General features: G+C 40.4%; 1 protein-coding gene across 1 annotated transcript in view; it reads left to right on the forward strand.

The window, feature by feature from the left end:
- HBS1L (HBS1 like translational GTPase) overlaps positions 1-13,726 on the forward strand; it is a 186,402-nt gene that overhangs the window by 40,317 nt on the left and 132,359 nt on the right. Inside the window, exon 4 of the mRNA XM_077486814.1 lies at positions 481-681. Within this exon, the coding sequence (XP_077342940.1) occupies positions 481-681 (201 nt within the window). The remainder of the gene's footprint in view (positions 1-480; positions 682-13,726) is intronic.

Raw genomic sequence — 13,726 nt, forward strand, 5'->3', positions numbered from 1 at the left:
TACCGAGGGAGACGCGGGGACGGTTGAGCACAGAGGATCTGTATGCGCCCTGATAGTTTGTTGAAAACTACAAGCTTGCAGCTGCAAAGACTGGCAGTAGCTGTAGTTTTCTCATTCACAGAATTTTGTAAATAAATGATGCAGGACGGGCAGGCGGAGAAATAAAATTAAGTAATTGTGATGAGTTTAGGGAGAAGATCACCTGGCCCACTGTCACTAGAGACCACAGATCGGGGGGAAGGCTGCAGCAGTGGGAATATGTTGCATGTTCTCATAGGCGAACTTATCCTTTAACTTACTTAATGAGGAATACTTGCTACCATTATTTTTAGCAGTTTACAAAAAAAATTGAAAAATTTTAACATAAACCTATAACTATTTCTGTGCTTTTCTGTTAACATGATGGGCAACTACTGAAGTGTGATTTTCTGATTTACAAATCCTTGGGTTTTATATAAATGTAATTTTTCTATCTTTCAGCTCGTTTGTTCTCATGCCTGGAGCACATGAGGGAAGTCCTGGGAGAGACTGTTTCAGAGCAAGTTATGATTGACGCGGCATTGAAATGTCAGTTCGATGTCTCCAAAGCCCTTGAACTTGTGTTCAAACAGGACTGTAACACCAACACAAGCACCAAACCTGTGAGCCAAGACGTGCTCTCCACTGGGAAACCAACAAAAGGTAGTTTTTTAATTTATTTTTTAATTCGGGTTTTGTTTATGTAAAGATTAGAGAGAGATCACAAAATTATGCTTGAACAAATCTCACTCGGAACTGGGATTCATCTTTAAAAACCAGGGAGTCCGTGCTACGCAACCTGCATATGATTATATAGGTAGCTAAAAGATACATAGTTAATACAGTCCTTAGGCCCCTTTCACACTTGTGCGACTTGTCTTGGGACTGCAAAGTCGTATGACAAGTCGTACCCCATGATTTCCAATGAGTACCATTCATATCTGTGCGACTTCAAAGTAGTCCCTGCACTACTTTGGTCTGATGTGAGTTGAGATCCATAGACCTCAGGTTTACACAGGCATTCCCTGAAATCGCGTGACTTTCAAGTCGCATCAAGTGTGAATGGGGCCTCAACTTTTTAACTATGACTAAGACTTTTCAGGTGCCACAATGATATGCAATTCAGACATGTACTAGTTAAAATATCTCTTTATTTGTACAAATTTGATTTAAAAAGACATGACACCATTGTAAAAGCACAGGCTGGATTATCACCGTTTTAAAGGAAAATCATCACGAAAAAGGCTAATACCTACCTAAACGGTTGGTTCACCTTTACATAAATACTGTTAAGGTTAACTAATAACAGACACCATCCCCTAGTTTCCGCTCTGCTTACCTCCGGGGTTGCTGAGCTGTTGGCAATCCCACAGCCTCTCCGGCCATATGAGGATTTAAAATCCCTGCTGTTCTCTCAGGAGGACCAGGTGGATTCTGATTGGTTAGCGCCACCAATGTCAGACACAAACGAAAAAAAAACATAGAAGGCAACAGTTACCAGGTCTAAAATACCTCACATACATGGGGGACAGGGGTTGTGTCATGATGAGGGGGGCACAGAGGTTTATAATGATGAGAGTGGCCTAAGGGCGAATAACTATGGCACAAAGGGGTGTGGTGTTCAGGGGTGTGAAGATGACAATTTGGGGGAATGGGGGGGGGGGGGTGAGTGGTGCTAATGATGATCATGCAGAGGGAGGCACAGAAAATGTGATGGAGAGGGGCACAAGGGGATATGATGAGGGGGCACAGGCTGGTCACATTGGAACCTGGTGGCAATACTCACCTGGTCGCCAGAGTCTCATTATGTCCTATGCTGCTTTCAAGCTTCAGAGAAGGTTGCAGAATCATGTGGTCTAGATACAGACAGGGCAGTTTGGAAGTGAGCACACGGGTGCCCCCAAGGAAAATGGCTTTCTCTAGGGGCACTCGCAGAAGAAAAGGGGCCTGGAGAACCGGCGAGAGACCCCAGAAAATGGGGATCAGGGCTGCTCTGTGCTAAACCATTGCACAAAGCAGGTAAGTATAACAGGTTTGTTATTTTAGCCAAAAAAAAACCCAGAAGTTTTAATATTGCTTTAACTCTCGGTTGCATCTGTCTTTTAAATGTGGCAGTTATCGGAACGGAACTTAGACAGCCTCCATTGGTATCTTACAGCCTAACAATTTGCTGAAAGTGATACTCGTGCAGTAACATATAATACAGGTGAATAGTACCAAAAAACAACCCTGAGAGGTAATGATGTAAAGGGAATAGACATTTGCCCATTCCTGATGGGTTCTCTTTAAGTTGAAGTCTGCAAAAACATTTTTTAAGTTTTGGAGCTGATAGTTTCTACTTGTGTCCCTGGAACAGGACACTTACTCTTCTTGTTAGTGGTGCTACTTGGGACAAAAAGTGAAAGGAAACACAGACGGCAATAAAAACTTGTTAGTGGCGTGGGGAAGGGTCCTGTCAGTTTTCCTGCTGTCTGTGACACCCATAAGCATATTTATTTTTCCTCCCGTCATTAGTTACTAATGTTTTTTTGGAAAGGTAGTAAGTTAATCTTCCCAAAATTGACATGGGCAACAGTTAAACCAGTCTAAGGTTCTAGCTTTAGCAAAGTGCAGAGGTGACCTCTGTCTCCTTAACCTCCTTTCCACCAGGGCACCTACCCTATGATAAAATCTACATTTTTGTTTGCTAGAAAATGACTTTAAACCCACCTAATAAAAGAGGAGATCCTGTAGAATAAAATGGTGCCAGTTGATATTTGAGCAACTATCAAACATGTGTTTTTATGACACACTACACTAAATAGAATGTCAGTGCTAACAAAAACTATATAATACCCAAATAGTTGTTAAATTTAAAAACAGGGATTGTGTTGAATAAATAGATACCAAACATACCAAGCCTTAAAATTACACGTGCCTGTAAAATCGTGAAAGATTATGGTACCTAAAATTGTCCATGGGCAACGCTATAAAAGCCTTTACAGGTAATCAGTTTGGCGTTTGCTATGAATTATGGCCCTAGAGTTATTGCTTTCACCCCGATGTTCCCCCCCATATATGTGGCACAATTTATGTTTATATTTGCACCATGTACACTTTTTTTTTTTTTCCCCATTTACGTGTGTGCAGGGGCTACAGGGTTGCTTTTAAAATTTTATTTTATTGTTTTTATTTTTTAACACTTTTTTTTTCTTTCTTATTAAAGAACATGTAAAGTCAGAAGGTTTTTTATCTTAATGCAGTTTATGCATTAATATAAAAAGCCTTCTGTGTGCAACAGCCCCCCTAACACTTACCTGAGGTCACTCTCTGTCCAGCGATGTCCACGAGTGTCTCAGCCGTCCAAGATTCTCCTTCCTGATTGGCTGAGACACAGCAGCGGCGTCATTGGCTCCCGCTGCTGTCAGCTAGCCAATCAGGGGAGAGGGGGCGAGGCCAGGTCAGGGCTCCATGTCTGAATGGACACAGGGAGATCTAACTTGGCTCGGGTGCCCCCATAGCAAGCTGCTTGCTGTGGGGGCACTGAACAGGATGGAGGGGCCAGGATCTCAGAAAAGAGACCCGAGAAGAGGAGGAACTGGGCTTCTCTGTGCAAATCCACTGCAACAGAGGACTAAAGTATAACAATGTTCTTTTTTTATAGCAAAAAAAAAGAGAATTAACAATCACTTTAAGCCTCCTGTGTGGAGGCATGAACAGGTGATGGATCCCCTTTATCATTTGTACCTAATCAAGCACATGTTTTAACTCCTTGAATACTAGCACATTTTTGAAAGTAACTTTGTAGACAAGGAGTTAAAAAGAACCTGTCACCTACACTGTGCTTTTACATAGGCTTATCGGCCCAGTTTTGATAATAAAAATAAGTAAAAAAAGAAATCAAATGTTTAAAATTTTTATATCTTAATCAAATTAATTAGAAAATAATACCCTCAATTTGTAAATGCCCATCCACCCCCAAGTACACAAACATACGATCAAAAACATTGGATGTGCACCTCTATGAAAAATATGATTATGCCACATAATACTATTGCCATACTCGTGCTAAATAAATTGAGAGCAATAATCCTTTTTTGTTTGTTACCTATTTATTTGACACACTTTATTGGTTAGATTACAAATTAGGTATTCAGGCTTGTTTACACTTGCGATTGGGAGACAATAAAACCCGCTGTTGAGCTGTGATCAAGGGAGTAAAGCTGGTGTGTATTTTTTGTTTTTTAATGGGCTAAAATTAATTTAAGGGTATATTTTTATGAAAATATAGTTTTCATATAGTAGCACAATTATCGTGTGGCATAACAGTGCAACAGTAACAATTTTTTATATTTTAGAAACTATACATGTTTTAGAATCAAAAAATCACATAATAAAGTGAATAAGTGACAAAACATAAATAGAGCAAATAAATAAAAAAATATTTTCTGCTACAAATGGTGCTCTAATAACAATGTGCAGTCCAAAGAAATTTGGTCTCAAAACTACGATGCTTAATCAGACACACTCAATGTCTAATAAAATAATGATGATATCATTAGTTCAAAAACTCCTTCTCCAGTGAAAGTTCTATAGCAGAGTGTCCATAAAACGCAAAGCCTCCACCGCACCCTAGGTGTTCGTGCCCCCCTCTTTTAGAACACTCACCAACAGTATTGCCCAGCACTCCCGTGTCGGGCAAAAATCGCTTATAGTGAATACAGATGATAACTGTTTCTCCAGCCAACTCTTGTGACAGACTCCGCGGCAGAGGTTAGTGGGTTAATATCTCAGAGTTACCTCAAGGAGACAAAAGAGACTTCCCATAGTGCAAAATTGCAAAGCTATTTTTAATCTTACTAAAACAATCGATTAAAATCACACTCACATGGATCAAATTAAAAGCAGGCACTTCAAATAGACTTTCCACTAATCAGTCAGGAGATCCTTCACTCTTAGGCATTGGTGAGCACACTGGAAGCAAGCTAAGTTGATATCAAAAAGCACCGTCTCTATATAAGGTAGCTGTGCGGTACCTGACAGCAGACAACCCAATTTGAAAGCAGCGCCAAATAGTGATATCCAGTCCTTCAACTTGTGTGTTCTCCTTCCTCCGCCTTCTCTCTAACCTTTTACTGTGTGTGCTGGTCGCCGTATAGCCACACCCCCGACATGTTTCGTCCAATAGACTTCCTCATGGGTTTGGCTATCCAGCTGTCTCAACCCCCCTTTTATTTAAAATAACAAGCGACCAGTCCCTCCCAGCAAAGGTAACCCCTCCCCCTATGGTATCCAATTGGTTGTTAGGCTCGTCCGGTGGGTGGTTGATGGTCAATTTCTCCCCAGCTCCTCCCCATCTCTGTGTACAGGGTCACTCATCAGCCCCCCACATATTGCTCTCAGCCAGATCAGGAAAGTAAATAATCGGCTGATCACCGCTCACGTCCAAAGAAGCTAATCACCGCCCCCATCCAGAGAGGCTCACCCCCCAAACCTTCCGATCGTTCCCCTCTTCATTTATTTAGTTCCCGCAGTAATAGATGGTTTATTTCGTCCCCGCACATGCGCGAACTTCCGGGGAAGCCCGTTCACTTCGCCAGCTGATTGGCTGTGCCTGGGCGCCACCGTCATCACGCTTGCGCTAGCGTAATCCCCCCGGACCGCCCACTCTACCCGCGACATCTTACTACACCCGGAATAACTAGTAGGTTGCGCAGGCGCCGACCAATATACAGCCTCATAGCGAGGAGAGCACAATCTCCTCCCCATCAGCAACCCCCTCCAATCCGAATCATCAATGGACGAATCGGGGGGAGATCAGCAGCCACACACAAAGCCACCAAGTAGCAGAGTCGCTCCACTCGTCCCGAACACAGCAACGTCTCCACACACCCCATTCAGCCATGTATAGCATCCTAACGATGCTCCCAACCTCAACTCCACAAACAGGGATAAGCACCTATGGTGAGGCTGATCCCTCATCTAAAAATATATACGTGAACCAGAATGTGTGTGCACAGAGTCTTTAAGTGTTTATATGGACAAGTGACAACTGTAAGATGCCATAAATGAAGTCATCGGGCAGCGGAGGAGATCACACAAAGGATTCCAAATACTGTATATTAACCCCCACTACTTTAGAGGGGATGTTCAATATCTCCCTAATTATTGCACAACCTGCTAGCATTTCCTTATGCGACAAATGCCCAGGAGTTCACATAGCATTTTAAAACTTTTCCTAATCTGCAGACACACTCATTACAAAAGTACAGGTCAAAATGATGACTATGATATAAACTATTATTCTTAAACCCATCTACTTATTTCAACATAAGATACATGGACCAACAACAATCAATATAAATGACACAAAAATGTGATAATTGGTGTCACGGTATACCTCCAAATACATACATGCAATACTAAAAAAAAAAAAAAAAAATCATTTATAGATCAAACATATGAAAAAATTTAAATAAATATATAAAAAAATAATAAAATAATAATAAATATAAAAAATTATTATTTTTAAAATAAAGAATCCAAATGTTCCCCAAGATGCGTCCAAAAATTATCTTCCTAGTAAAGATTCTAATTGCTTATAGGCAGGTGGTATTCACACTAGTACCCTCTATAAGAAAAAGGAAAACGAAGCGGACAATCTTCATGACAAATAATGTCAGGAGTTATTGATGAAACTATTGACATCCAGCTCAATATTCATACCCGCTGGTGTCAAGCTCCTCATCAAAAATATCCACCTCGTTTCCCTTTGTGACAGGTCTCTGATCCGGTTTGAACCCCTCCAAGAATGGTGAACCTGGTCAATACCACAGAACTGTAAAAGGGATGGATCCTGCTGATGGCACTCTTTAAAGTGCATAGACACACTATGGTACTTGTACCCCTTCCGTATATTAGCAATGTGCTCCGAAATACGGACCTTCAATTGCCTTTGCTGATGGGGAGGAGATTGTGCTCTCCTCGCTATGAGGCTGTATATTGGTCGGCGCCTGCGCAACCTACTAGTTATTCCGGGTGTAGTAAGATGTCGTGGGTGGAGTGGGCGGTCCGGGGGGATTACGCTAGCGCAAGCGTGATGACGGTGGCGCCCAGGCACAGCCAATCAGCTGGCGAAGTGAACGGGCTTCCCCGGAAGTTCGCGCATGCGCGGGGACGAAATAAACCATCTATTACTGCGGGAACTAAATAAATGAAGAGGGGAACGATCGGAAGGTTTGGGGGGTGAGCCTCTCTGGATGGGGGCGGTGATTAGCTTCTTTGGACGTGAGCGGTGATCAGCCGATTATTTATTTACTTTCCTGATCTGGCTGAGAGCAATATGTGGGGGGCTGATGAGTGACCCTGTACACAGAGATGGGGAGGAGCTGGGGAGAAATTGACCATTAACCACCCACCGGACGAGCCTAACAACCAATTGGATACCATAGGGGGAGGGGTTACCTTTGCTGGGAGGGACTGGTCGCTTGTTATTTTAAATAAAAGGAGGGTTGAGACAGCTGGATAGCCAAACCCATGAGGAAGTCTATTGGACGAAACATGTCGGGGGCGTGGCTATACGGCGACCAACACACACAGTAAAAGGTTAGAGAGAAGGCGGAGGAAGGAGAACACACAAGTTGAAGGACTGGATATCACTATTTGGCGCTGCTTTCAAATTGGGTTGTCTGCTGTCAGGTACCGCACAGCTACCTTATATAGAGACGGTGCTTTTTGATATCAACTTAGCTTGCTTCCAGTGTGCTCACCAATGCCTAAGAGTGAAGGATCTCCTGACTGATTAGTGGAAAGTCTATTTGAAGTGCCTGCTTTTAATTTGATCCATGTGAGTGTGATTTTAATCGATTGGTTTAGTAAGATTAAAAATAGCTTTGCAATTTTGCACTATGGGAAGTCTCTTTTGTCTCCTTGAGGTAACTCTGAGATATTAACCCACTAACCTCTGCCGCGGAGTCTGTCACAAGAGTTGGCTGGAGAAACAGTTATCATCTGTATTCACTATAAGCGATTTTTGCCCGACACGAGAGTGCTGGGCAATACTGTTGGTGAGTGTTCTAAACGAGGGGGGCACGAACACCTAGGGTGCGGTGGAGGCTTTGCGTTTTTATGGACACTCTGCTATAGAACTTTCACTGGAGAAGGAGTTTTTGAACTAATGATATCATCATTATTTTATTAGACATTGAGTGTGTCTGATTAAGCATCGTAGTTTTGAGACCAAATTTCTTTGGAATGCACATTGTTATTAGAGCACCATTTTTGTAGCAGAAAATATTTTTTTATTTATTTGCTCTATTTATGTTTTGTCACTTATTCACTTTATTATGTGATTTTTTGATTCTTATCACTTATATGCGATTTTTGATTGCTATTTAATCACAATTTACTTTAATGTTTATTGTATTTATGCACATGTGTTTATAATTTTCACGTAGTCTAGTTGTGGACATTGTAGTACACTGATATTTAGCAGTGTTTTGTTTGTAGCGCCACAAGGTGATTTTTGTAGTGTTTTGGGCAATTTTTCTTTTTTTTTCACCTTCTGAGATATATATTTAATTATTTAAGTGGCAGCTAGGGAGAGAGGGGGGTTTTTGAGCGCTGTGATGATATACTAGAGGGGAGGCCATTTATAGTGTATCTGGAGTTTTTTATACATGTTTTAGGCAACCTTCAGACCTAAAATGCTAATTATTTGTGCAAAAAAAACGTATGGGAGAGCAAAAAGTCTGAAGGGTCCCTCTGACCCTAAGCCAAACAAACTTAACCTTCAAACTACCCTATCATGTGAGCTGTCCAGATATTGGGCTATACGTAAATCATGGGCCCAAGACTAGCCTTAACGCAGATATTAGATTTAAAAATGTTGTACCAAAATTGAGGGGCCTTAAATTGAATGTGCTGGTGTCATGGGTTCACATATACAATGCCTTGAAAAAGTCTTCATACCCCTTGAAATTTTCTACATTTTGTTATCATCATGTTACAACTAAAAATGTTAATGGATTTTATGTGATAGACAAACACAAAGTGGCATATAATTGTGAAGTGGAAGAAAAATTATAAATGATAAATGTTTTTAAAATTATTTTTACAAATAAATATCTGAAAAGTGAGGTGTGCATTTGTATTCAGCCCCCCTGATTCAATACTCTGTAGAACCACCTTTTTCTGCAATTACAGCTGCAAATCTTTTTGGGTATGTCTCTACCAGCTTTGCACAAGTAAAGTCACATTTTTGCCTATTCTTTTTTGCAAAATAGTTCAAGCTCTGTCAGATTGGGTGGAGAGCAATAATCAAGTCTTGCCACAAATTCTCAGTTGGATTTAGGTCTGGACTTTGTGCCATTCTAACACATGAATATGCTTTGCTCTAAACCATTCCATTGTAGCTCTGGCTGCATGTTTTGGGTCGTTGTCGTGCTGGAATGTGAACCTCCTCCCCAGTCTGGAGTCTTTTGCAGACTAGGTTTTCATCTAAAATTGCCTTGTGTTTAACTCAATCCATCTTCCCATCAACTCTAACCTGTTTCCCTGTCCCGGCTGACGAAAAGCATCCCCTGTTTCATGGTGGGGATGGTGTGTTCACTGGTAATATGCAGTGTTAGTTTTCCACCACACATAGCATTTTGGTCTCATCTGACCAGAGCACCTTCTTCCACATGTTTGCTGTGTCCCCCACATGGCTTCTCGCAAACTGCAAACGGGACTTCTTATGGCTTTCTTTCAAGAATGGCTTTCTTCTTGCCACACTTCCATAAAGGCCAGATTTGTGGAGTGCATGACTAATAGTTGTCCTGGGAACATATTCTCCCACCTGAGCTGTGGATCTCTGCAGCTTCTCCAGAATTACCATGGGCCACTTGGCTGCTTCTCTGATTAATGCTATACTTGCCCAGCCTGTCCGTTTAGATGGACGGCCATATCTTGGTAGGTTTGCAGTTGTGCCATACTCGTTCCATTATCGGATGATGGATTGAACAGTGCTCCGTGAGATGTTCAAAGCTTGGGATATTTTTTTAAACCTAACCCTACTTTAAATTTCTCCACAACTTTATCGCTGACCTGTCTGGTGTGTTCCTTGGCCTTCATGATGCTGTTTGTTCATTAACGTTCTCTAACAAACCTCTGAGGGCTTCACAGAACAGCTGTGTTTATACTGAGATTAAATAGCACGCAGGTGGACTCTATTTACTAATTAGGTGACTTCTGAAGGCAATTGATTACACTAGTTGGGGTTATCAGAGTAAACGGGGCTGAATACAAACTCACGCAACACTTTTCAGATATTTATTTGTAAAAAATCTTAAAAACCATTGATCATTTTCCTTATTTTTTCTTATGCAGAGTGTAATGTAATGTGTTAATGAAGTAGCATACTGCTAGTAATGATTAATTGTCATTTACATTGCATAAACATAAAAACAGTGCTCCCTAGGCTGTTGGGTTCCTGACCCAGTATTTGTGCAGATTCCTCTGTGCCGTCTATGCCTGGAAGCTTGCCGTTTAGGCCAGTTAGAGTAAATATAAGGTTCGCTTTGGAAGGGTTAGCATGTATTTAAAGACCTTTTTAAACTGGGGGAGGGGTTAGATTCTTTCTTTTTATTATTTTTATTTTGCATCTCTACTAGATTTGTCCTGGGGACTATGGGTACTCAGACTGAAAGTGAGGAAAATCCCAAATTTTAGAGTGGTCACCAAAGGGAGAAGTAAGGAGTAATCATCCAGTAGGGCAAATTTTCGGGTAACAATGGTCTTAAGCAGGCCACACACTAGTAGAATTTAGTTTGTCTGAATCAACGTTTGTTTTTGACCACAGTGATGAGAAAATTTATGGATTTTTAACTGTGAATGTGATTTCGTTGGAGAAATTCTATCTTTAACAAAATCAAATGTTAACAGAAGACTACATTTTGAAATACTTTCAAATAACGTCATTAAATGTACTAATCCGATTTTTTTTAATGCGAATGTTTGTAAAGAAGTCTACTAGTCAATTAATGAAGGTAGAATGCTTCACCATTGTATTATTGACCAGACCATGGCAACAAAAAACATCAATTCATCAAAAACCTATATACAGCTTATACATAAACCTCTTAAAGACCATATTATGTTCATAAACATGGGTGAATAAATTACACCTCAACACCGTGCAGTTGATTATTTTTTGTGTGTCTTCTTTCTATATCAATATGTGCTCCACCCCCTGAAGTATAAATTGCAAGCTTACCTGACAAAAGTGACCAAAAAATGGCCCAGTCAGTATGTATCCCAATAGTTCCTCAAGAGATGTGGTAAAGGAATTCTCAACACCCTCCAGAAGAGAGGCATAGAATTCGGTCTTCATTATAAATAGTGACAAATTCCATGCAAAGAAAAGGTCTTATAGTGTAATCATTTTGTACTAACAAGTAAAATATTTAGCAATGCACTCACTTAATATGCTTCCAAACCAGCAAAGTAAACAGCATATGTATCGCAGAAGGTGACTGGAATTGCCGCCAACTGGAAGTGACATTGTAAACGGATCTGGAGCCGACAACAGCGGTCCTGCCTCAATGCCCTTCACACTGTATCATTCTCAGGAAGCAGGCGGGACCGCTGTCATCTGTTCTGGATCCATTTAGGTTGTCACTTCAGGTTGGTGGCAATTTCGGTCTGTGTAACACATGGCGACTCTGTGATTAGGAGTGGCGGTGTGCTCCCCTTCTGTAAGGCTGTTTACATTAGTGCCTTTTGGCACCATATTCTGTAAGTGCATTGCTGTATATTTTACTTGTTGGATGATTTAATAATAATTACTACACTAGAAGACTTTAGCTTTTCATGACATCTGTCACTATTTATAACTGTGAGGGGTTTCTGATGTCTGAGTACTGCTGGAAGGTGTTGATCGTTTACCACATCTCTGGAGGAAATATTGTGATACATGCTGATTGGGCCATGTTTGGTCACTTTTTTTTAAGTTTGAATTTATACTTGATGAGGTGGAGCACATATCGGTACAGAAAGAAGGCACAGTGTTCGAATGTAATTTTTTATTCACCCATGTTTATGGACATTATATGTTTTTTTTTTTTTTTGTTTAATAAGATGTTTTTGTATAGCTAGATATAGATTTTTGATGAGCTGATGTTTTTTTTGTTGACATTGTCTGTCTGGACCAGTGGTCATCAACTCCTATGCTTAGTGCCCACTAACAGGCCAGGTTTGCAAGATAATTGAAATACATCACAGGTGATATCATTTGCTGATCAGTGATTGCAGTATTCTGGCCTAGTATTCTAGCCTGGTCTGTTAGTGGGCCCTGAGGACAGGGTTGATGACCACTGGTCTGGACAATAATATAATATTCATCGCTCTACCTTTTTCATAAATTCACGGTTTCGAGTGTTGTCAGACACTTACGGGGGCAGCTGCATCACCTTTATAATTTCACTTATATTTTATTTTGCATATGACCAGCTTAATATGGGTATTACCCCACTTTGGTGAGACTTTTTCTGATTTTGTGTCTTATTTTTTATTTATTTTTTCCTGATCTCCAGGGCAGGAAAGGAAGGAAAATATCCCCAGTGGGGGGAAAAAAACATCAAAGATTAACTTGATAAAAGTTTAACCCTTGTGCACTCTATTCAATATTTAAAAATAATATATAGTTTTATGTATGGATGCTAAAAAAAAACTATGTATTAATGATGGGTTACCTTTTATCATTTGAAAGGTTGTGTTACTATAACTTTTGAAAGCTAGTTTTAAAGGAATTGTGCCGCAAGATTTGTTTTGATATTTGGCAAATAAATGCCTTTTGTGTTCTCTTTTTCCCCTTCTCTTCTTTGTGCTGTTCAACTTGTGTCCTGGACCCTTTTGTTTTAATCTTTTTATCATGGAAAATGTTGGCCATTGCAAGGTAAGAAGCCATATATTTTTCTAAATACAATCTATCTAATGACCAAGTTTTTTCTTGTCCTGCTCTGCACAGTTCACAGTATACTGATAATTCAGAGTCCAACAATTTTGCCACCGTGGAAAAACCATTAGACACTATTCTTGACCAGACTGACCATGGGAAGGAAAGTCTAATTTCTGACTTTGCTTCTTGTCTGTCTTTATCTGACCTGATAAATGAAAGTTCGCATTCAAACCTTAGTAGTTCAAAACCTACTTTTTCTGAGAAGAGTCTATCTGAATTACTTTCACATCCAAAAATGTCAGAGGGTTCAGGTCTCTCGGCAACCACAGCTCTTGAAATAGCCAAAAACTCTAAACATACAGCCGAGATTTCAAATTTAAAGGAATTGCAAATAGACCAGTTAAAAAGTGGATCTGTTGCTAAACACCCTGCACCAGAAAATCATGTTTTAAATGAACAGATTAATTTATTTGGCAGTTTAAGTTCATTTTTACATTCTGAGGATAGTATGTCTTCTGATGGAGAAAATTTGTCTGTTCCCAAATTTGGAAGTCCATCCCTGGCAGATCTGATCCTGGAGCATAAGGATAGAAATGTCCTTCAAGACCTTTTTATTGAAACTCCACAGAGGAATCCAGATGTAGAACTGCAGGCTGACTCTATTGTAGCATTTTCTCAGTTGTCAGATCTATGTGATACATTAAGTGATGTCCCATCATTGACTACATCCTTATCATCACTGGCTGTTACTCAGCCGACTGCTAAGTATCCACAGATTTCCCTGTCTGATCT

This window comes from Lithobates pipiens, unplaced genomic scaffold (assembly GCF_037356315.1).
Source record: "Lithobates pipiens isolate NorthernLeopardFrog02 unplaced genomic scaffold, aLitPip1_a1.2 Scaffold_18, whole genome shotgun sequence".
Taxonomy (NCBI): domain Eukaryota; kingdom Metazoa; phylum Chordata; class Amphibia; order Anura; family Ranidae; genus Lithobates; species Lithobates pipiens.